The following is an 8420-nucleotide window of genomic DNA, read 5'->3' on the forward strand; positions in this document are numbered from 1 at the left end:
CCCTCCGGCCTCCCCTCCTCTCCCAATCATTTTATTGACACTAGTGACTTCTCCGTGTGGCCCTTTGTTCCTTGTGTCTCTATTGCCGTTTCGAAAGTGTCTAAAGGCATATAATTACTGGGTGCAATTATTGTTACATTTAACACGTAATTAAGGCTGAGATGTGCAGAGTCCCCGTATCTCCTGCAGCACCACAGCACCACCGAGCCTTATCAGAGCAAGGAGCCAACCATCCCTTAAGGACATGGCACGGGATTGAACTTGCGACCTGTCAGTGCGAATGCCTGACCTTGTATCTTCTGGGCATCTTGATGTTCACTCCGAATGGTCCTTGTACCATTGCAAGTTCTTCCCCTTGTGGTGCCACAGCTAATGTGAGCTGATGTCAGAGTCACAGCTGTCTCGTGCCCCAGTCTGTCTCAGGAGAGGGGCATTGATTGACCTCGCCGTGCTCGGCCATGCTGGAGGAGAAATCCCCTCCTTGGAGTTTTCTTTTTCACGTACATAGTTGGCTCTTTTGCTGCTGCTGGTGTTTGAAACCTTTCCTGGAGGCAGGCCGGTGCTTGTCTTTCCCTGGAAGCAGAGTGTAGAGAATGGATGCTGAGCACACTTCCCCAACTCCCACCCGGCAGATCACTGGGGAAGCCCCCCCCCTCCGACCTCCCGTGGAGTGGGAGGAGACAGACACTTGGGGAGATCCAGCTAGGTCCCTGCCAGTTAGGTTGATGTTTAGTCTAACTCAAACCCCCAGCGGGAGACTTCTCTAACGAGGGAAATGAAACCGGAGGGGATTTCCGCACAGCTGACGAGAGCCGACAGAGTGGCCGCAAGTTTCCACCCTGCCGCACTGTGTGCTCCTGTGTGGTCCCGAAGCCTGAGACCTGTCCACAGTCTAGATCCCCTCCCTTCTCCCTCCCTCCCTCCCTCTCCCTGGTTTATTGATGCATTTATTTAATTAATTTACTTGTGGGGTGGTGGTGAGGCAAGATCTCACTATGTAGCCCTGGCTGTCCTGGAATTCTCAGACCAGGCTGGCCTCGAACATCCAGAGATCTGCTTGCCATTGCCTCCTAAGTGCTGGGATTAAAGATGCCACCATGCCCTACAAGAAAAAAATTTTTAGATTATTTTATTTTATTTTATGAGTTTGTCAGTGTGTGTGTGTGTGTGTGTGTGTGTGTGTGTGTGTGTATGAATGAATCACATGCATGCCTAGTACCTGCAGAGGTCAGCAGAAGGTATTGGGTCTCCTGGAACTGGAGTTAAGGATGGTTGTAGGCCACTATGTAGCTGCTGGCAATTGGACCCCAGTCCTCTGCAAGAGCATCAAGTGTTCTTAGCCATGGAGCCAGCTCTCCAGCACCCTCCATTTCACTTGCAAACACATGGCATTGGGCTTGTTGACCTGGGTTCTGGGGCAGCTTGGACTCAGGACTGTGTGGCAGGCTCTTTTCCCTTGGGAGCCACCACCCTGGCCTGTTTTGTTTGTTTTAGGGAAGTGAATCAGCCTTTTCTCCCTTCTCCGTTCCTTGTCCCTCCCCAGATGCCGCCCTGCAGGTGGACACGGTGGTCCCCAATGCCACAGTCTCCGAGAAGGCAGCTTTCCAGCTGGACTGCAGCATCCTGTCTCGATCGAGCCAAGACTCTCGCTTTGCTGTGGCCTGGTATTCCCTAAGGACTAAAGGTGGAGGAAAAAGAGGCAGCCTTGGCGTTGAAGAGCAAGAGGAAGAGGAGGAGGGGGAGGTATCGGAAGACGAGGACAGTGAAGATCCAACAGAGAGGGTGGTCCTGCTGAGCGTGGGACCTGATGCCGTCTTTGGTCCCGAAGGCAGCCCTTGGGAGGGCAGGCTGCGTTTCCAGAGACTCTCGCCCCTGCTCTACCGGCTCACGGTGCTTGAGGCGAACCCCCACGACACAGGCAACTACTCCTGCCATGTGGAGGAGTGGCTGCCCAGCCCCCAGAAGGAATGGTACCGGCTAACAGAGGAGGAGTCGGCCCCCATTGGCATCCGGGTTCTGGACACAAGTGAGTTCCCCCAGTTCCAGAAGAGGGGTGTGACTGTTGTCCCTGCAGGGCCTAGAAAGTAAATTCAGAGCCTGGTTGTGGGTTAAGCATTTTTCCTAACTGCAGTGGGCTTTTACTAGTAGGGTTTGAGATGTAGAATTTGACACACTAGCCTACAGAGCTGACCCTTAGGTTACCCATGCACCAAAAACAAGCAAACAACAACATACCAGGGCTAGGAATTAAAGTGATGAGATACCACATGGCTTTTATGATCAACCTGACCTCTACCTGAGTCTGTTTCAGTAAGATCTCATTGGGCGAGTGTCTTGCTTAGTGTTTCTTTGTTATACGTTAGAATGCCAGGTCAGTCTGCAGCGACTTAGCAAGTGTTTCCAAATTCACAGGAGCGGGCAAAGAGGTAAAGCCCGTCAGTCATGCCGTCCCCCATGTTTCTGGGTCACTTTTATTTTGGAGGATGACTTAGGGGTGGGTATAGTAGATTTTGCCTGGTCACTGGGACCAGCCTAGAAAGACAGCCAGGGGAGTTTGGAGGCACACAACAGCAGCAGCCTGTTACCTCAGAATGGCCTGGAACAGTTTCCTTCCTATGAGGGCCTTTTGCTCCGAACACAGACTGGAGGAAATACTCTTTTGATTGCCCGTCTGTCAAAACATAGAGTCGACCGGGCTGAACGTGGTGTTTGCTCTAGTAGAATCGGCTTAGAATCCAGAAACCGAAGAGATCTCAGGTTTTCAACCTCTTCAGCCAGTTCGTTCTACCCCGTCATCTTGATTTGAGGTTCGGGCGCTCAGAAATCTCTGCCCGGATCACCTCCTGTCCATATCATGTCAAGTGACATTGAAATGTGTATGGGTTGAAAGTGGTTGATCGTCAGTCATTTGATATAAATTTGCCAACTATCAGTACATGCTGACTTTTTCTTAATAATTCCGATGGTGTACGACCGTATGATAGAAGGGGAAACAGAGCCTGAACCAAATGTGCACCCCGTGTGTCAGGAGTGAAAGTGCTGAGGACACACTTGATCCGCCTCTGTGGACACCTGGGATAAGCTTCGTGAACATGGGGATCACTGAGAGGCAGAGGCAGGCCGGGGTTCTGCCTAGGACCGATAAAGACCTGGTGTCAGGGCTCCTGGCTGTAAGTCCCCCCTGTGCAGCCAGACACTGGACACCGTCCGTGGCCCACAGTGGTTACGTGAGTTGATAATGTTCAGCAAGTGCCTTTCCCAGTACAGCTGCTCCCTGAAGCAGCCAGGAAGGGGATGTGCTGGATTCCCCGGCATAGGCGTCTACAGTAGACCTAGGCACAGAAGGACATGTTAGATACCCTCTCAGAACGAAGGAAGGTAAGAATGAACGGGGGTCAGCGTCTCTACCCCCCTAGACACCGGCCAGGTCACGGTCAGTAAGCCCGAGTGTGTGACCTTCCCGGCGGACGTGTGGATCTCGGTGGGAATGGAGGTTCTGCAGCATTTGAACTTGAGAGGCATGAGTGCTCAGGGTGTTGTGAGAAAAAGAACGGGGAAAAGTCTCCGAGTCCCTGGTGGCGGTGGGGAGGGCTGGGAGAGTGTGTGGGGGAAGTCTCAGGAGCAGGCCCGTGCAGTCCAGCCTTCCCGCTCACGGTTGGTCCCTTGCTGCCTTCCAGGTTCCACGCTGCAGTCGCTCATCTGCTCCAACGACGCCCTCTTCTACTTCGTCTTCTTCTACCCGTTCCCCATCTTCGGCATCCTCATCATCACCATCCTGCTGGTGCGCTTCAAAAGCCGGAACTCCAGCAAGAACTCGGAGGGGAAGAACGGGGTGCCCCTGCTGTGGATCAAGGAGCCCCACCTCAACTACTCCCCGACCTGCCTGGAGCCCCCGGTGCTCAGCATCCATCCGGGAGCCATAGACTAAGGAGGGTGGCCCCCCCTGCAGACATTGCCCATGGCAGGGTCGGGTCCGGGGAGCCCTGTGGGCTTTTCCTCATTGCTTCGTGCTCTGTGATTGGACAGGCCACAGCGCCCGAACTCGGCAGTTTTCTCTGCAGAGACCAGTCAGACCTGGACCGTGTTGGAAGATCCCAGTCATGGAGATGACTGCCTCCGGGCGGCAGTCCTGGTTAGCTCTTTGCACCCAGGCGTCGTGATCCCGACATGATCCCAACGTCCTGGGTTTCTAGTTTTTGGTTTTGGTAACGTAGTGCGTAGCTCCAGGGGCCGCATCTACTCACCAGTCTGTCTAGTGTTTTCGGACCGGTGCTACGGGGTTTCCTGTTCAGTGTAATGTACTCTTTGAAGCCCCTTTGGTCCTCTCCGTGTGGATCTCATAATGTTGTGGAAGAGTTTCTCTCACAACCGAAAAGCAAGAGGAAGACGACTTTATAGTAACAAGAAATCTCTTCCAAGACATTTTTTGTTTTTGCACATTTGAAAATGCCACCCGTGGATCAAAATACACCCAAACATTTTTTTTTTACTTTTTTTTTTTTTTTACTTTCTTAGCAAAGACTTGAAAAATATGTGTAGCGTGGGCCCAATTTGTATCTTATCTTTTCCCTCAGCTGGAGTTGTTGGAACCACTTTATAGTCAAGATGAAAGCATTGAATTTTGCTTCAGAGAACTGCACATGTGCAGAAGAAGGCCTGCAGAACCTGTTAGGATTAGACGGTAGCCAGCCAGCCGATCTACCAGGGAGGCGAAAGGGGACCCCGTCCTTGCCAAAAAAAATAAAGAAAGCAAGCAAGCCAACCTGGAGGCCGGGTCGAGGGCTCCAGATGGCCCTCAGCTTCTGAGGGTTGCCCTGAGTGTACCTACCTTTGTAGTGACCAAAGCCAATGATTAGGGACGGGGAAAGACGCTGCTTGTTGTCTTGATGATGGCAAGCTCAGTCTCTTGATTGATACCCCTGAGCAGGGAGCTTTTATCTGCAGGTGTTTTGCCAAATTTTCAAGGGGACATGTCCAGTGAACCTGAAGGGGCTACCCTGAGTGGAGCACTGTGGCCCAGTGGAGGGTGCTGAGCTCTCGTACTGAGTTTGGGAGAGTGGAGGGTGGGGTGGGGTGGGGGGTCTCTAGACCCTGATGTTGGAGAGGCTGGAGGAAGTCTTACCTCTCTGTCTTCCTCCCACCAGGGGATGAGGTCTTCCTCATCTGTCACTGCTCTCTCCCTGAATCTCACTGCTGTGGGGATATTGTCCTCGGAGAGGACCAGATGCCCTTTGTGATCCAAGCTGTCCCCTAATCTCAGCAGACTGGGGGGGGGGCACAGGTGTTGAGTCAGGGGTTGTCCCTTCTCTTTGTTGGAGTGTGTGTGAGTGAGAGGGTGTGAGGGTATGAGTGTGTGTGTGACTGTCTGTGTGTGCGCGTGCGTGTGTGCGTGTTTAGGTTGTCTGGTTGTACTAGTGGCTTCTAATTTTCAGCCCACAAATTCAAAATCCACTGCCTCCACTGTTATTAGGCCAGATGCTTGGCTGCCCTAGAGCCCCATCCATTGCACATCCTTCATTTTGCCTTTCACTCGCTCTGAAGATCTCGTGAAGCCCCCCTTTCTTCCCCCATCCTTACCAGCCATACCTTCCCTTGGGAATTTGCACTCTGAATCCCAAGATAGAGCCCCTTGGAAAAGCCGCCCAAGATTGCGGAAGTAAATCTAATGAGAATAAATGGTCAGCACAACACGGAGGCTGTGGGATTTCCAGGCCACTGAGCCATGTGGTTACAGGTCCTTTCCAGGGGTCCACTGGGTGTAGGCCACGTTCCGGGTGGCAGAGGAGGGCAAGGGAGGCAAGACAAACCTTCCTCTTCCCCCTTGATCCTCTGGGAAGTTTCCAGGCACGGCCACCCTAATCCCTCGGGTGCCCACCCTGCTGATTGCCTATTCTGCACCAACACTTCAGAGGGACCAAATTGGCCCAGTCACAAAGAAAACGTCTTTTCTTCTGTTCCTTCACTCCGTGGGTATGGGCTCTCGGTGGGTCATGCTGACTCCTGGTTTTTAGGCTGAGTCAATGAGGAAAGACTGACTCTGCCTCTGAATGGAGAGACGCCAGAGGGCTGGCCTGGATTAAGATTTCAGATGGGTTCTGTAGCAGCGGAACCCTGACGCTGCACGTAAATTTGTGAAGCCGTTGCAGGCCGTTTGCAAGGAGGGAAGAAACCGAAGTCAGTATTTTAACAACTGCTTTGTGTGTGTGTGTCTTGCAGGGCTGGGGGATGCAATCAAACGTTGAACTCTGAGCTTTTTATGAAAAAGAAAAAAAAAAGAAAAACAAAAACCCAGGGCCTCTCTGTGGCTGGCTGTATGGACATGTGTTGTCAGAGGAAGGGTGATGGTGCCCTCCAGTGGCTGGAAGACCTCACTGCACATTGTGTGCCGGGGCTTTGGTCTTCTAAATTCAGAGAGCAAAGGACTCAAGAGACTCCTGACACCTGTCCGCTCCACTGTGCTAGGCATGTCCCAGGACACTATCCGACCGCACCCTCCCTCACCAGGGTGTCTCTGTAGCAGGTTTTCATATTCGTTTCAAACAATGGTTTCTCTGCGTTCATTGATGAAGAGAGAAGGAGTGAGAAGACCATCCATGCATGAAGTAGAGAGCTGTTGGTCTGTTTCGCTTTTTTTTTTTTAAAAGGAGAAACTGTTTGTAAGCCACTGCACTAAGACATTTTATAGACACTGCAGAGACTGTAGTAAATTACGTTGACACTACGCTGTTTACATTTTTCTGGAGTCCGATGCCCTCCTGCCCCTCACTGAACCAGCCACCTCCGGCTTGTGGGACTGTGCTCGTGGGTGGCCTGGAGTCCCACCCCTGGCACTGAGGTGTACCAGGTTCGAGTTTTACAAGCTGTAGCTTTTCTATGCATGCCCTCGCCCAGCCTAAATTATGTTTTTGTACAAATGATAAAAATCTTTCTCAAGACACTTGGGCCACATGCTGAAATGTGTTACGACTCTACACCTACCCCATGTAGACTGCTGCCCCTGGGAGCTGTGACACAGAGCAGCCCTGGGGCCCCGCGAGGCAGACCGAGAAGTTGACACTGTCAATGGGTTACGTGACTGGTTTTTCTTGGGTGGGAAATCTAGGGTCAAAAGACACCAGAAGAAAAGAACCTGCCGGCTCCCTAGGACCTCTGCCACAGGCCCCGCCGTCCCTTCCCCAGCCCCGTTAGTGTTCGTGAGTGGACGTGGTCAGCAGGCATTTTCCCGGGTAGACACAAGGCCAGGAGCTGGCCAGTCCCGGGCAGTGGGACTGAGCACCGGTCACTGCTCTGGAGTGGTCGACAGAGAAGCAGGGGGATGATGTAGGCCCCGGTGGTGATCACACTTGGTTGGGTCTTTGCAGTTCATAGGAGGTACAGAGGAGGGAACAGAAAAGCAGAGGGGGTGTGCTCCTCCCCTCCCTTCCGTCTCCGTCCCGCGGCTCTGCCATGTGCTTTCCTCTGCTCCCGGCCCATTTGCTCTCCTCTTATCACCTTCTTGCAGCCGCCAGCTTGGCCACAGTTAAAACTGCCACTGCTTATCCCTTAGGTGCCCACAATGATTCCGTGTTAAGTCTTACGCATTATTTTTGCTTAGGAGGTGAAAATGTGACTGTTTATTTCCTAGGTACCCACAAATGGTTCCCTATTAAGTCTTACCCATTATTTTTGCATGATTCCCCTCCCCCCCAAAATGCCCTCTTCCTACCAGGAACTAAATTTTTAAAGGGGGAGCAGAGTATTCTAGAGTAAGATTACCCCTATTAAGCCCTTGGGTTTAAAATGAACATGTACCTCCCCGTGAGGCGTATGATGGAAATGACCATCTGTGTGTTTGGGCTTAGAGGCTGTGTCTTGTCACTGTGTCCCAGATTTCTACACTGTAATTCCAAGTGTTTGGCCAAACTAAAGCCCAGAGCAGCAGAGAGTGGCATGCCACAAAGCATGGTCCAAGCCTCTTGGGCTGTCTCTTCTTACCTTCTCATCCACAGTTTCCCACAGTGACGAGAAGGAAAAACTGGACCACAAAACGCCAGTCACAGGACGAACACACATTGGGCAATCCCTTTAAAAAGAGAAGTAGAGACGGTTCTCAGCATGTGAAGGGAGCTGGTTGGCTCTCTGCCAAATGCATTATGGGGCATCCTAAGCCACCTTTGATTCATGAAGTCGGCTGTGCAGGGCCTCTCGGCTCATCTAGAGAATCTTGATAGAAACAGCCGTTCTCTTAATGAAAGGCCTGGCACTGGCCACTGGTCAGAGTGCAATCAAGGGTCTAACGAGTCCACCCTCACCCGATACATGGAGACCATGACCTAAGGCACTTCCCCAGCACCCGGTGATAGGGCTCTCCGTTCTGCAGCTCGCCTCTGCCTTACTGACAACCCTGGCAGCTCAGTCCCAAAGCCCCATTCATTTCCGTC

General features: G+C 52.2%; 1 protein-coding gene across 1 annotated transcript in view; it reads left to right on the top strand.

The window, feature by feature from the left end:
- The window catches only part of Igsf3 (immunoglobulin superfamily member 3), a 90490-nt gene extending 83553 nt beyond the window's left edge, over nucleotides 1–6937 (top strand). Inside the window, 2 exon segments of the mRNA XM_037206938.1 lie at nucleotides 1544–2026; nucleotides 3678–6937. Of these exon segments, the coding sequence (XP_037062833.1) occupies nucleotides 1544–2026; nucleotides 3678–3928 (734 nt within the window). The 3' untranslated portion in view covers nucleotides 3929–6937.
- The last annotated feature ends 1483 nt before the right edge of the window (nucleotides 6938–8420 follow it).

Source organism: Peromyscus leucopus, chromosome 6, assembly GCF_004664715.2.
Source record: "Peromyscus leucopus breed LL Stock chromosome 6, UCI_PerLeu_2.1, whole genome shotgun sequence".
NCBI lineage: Eukaryota > Metazoa > Chordata > Mammalia > Rodentia > Cricetidae > Peromyscus > Peromyscus leucopus.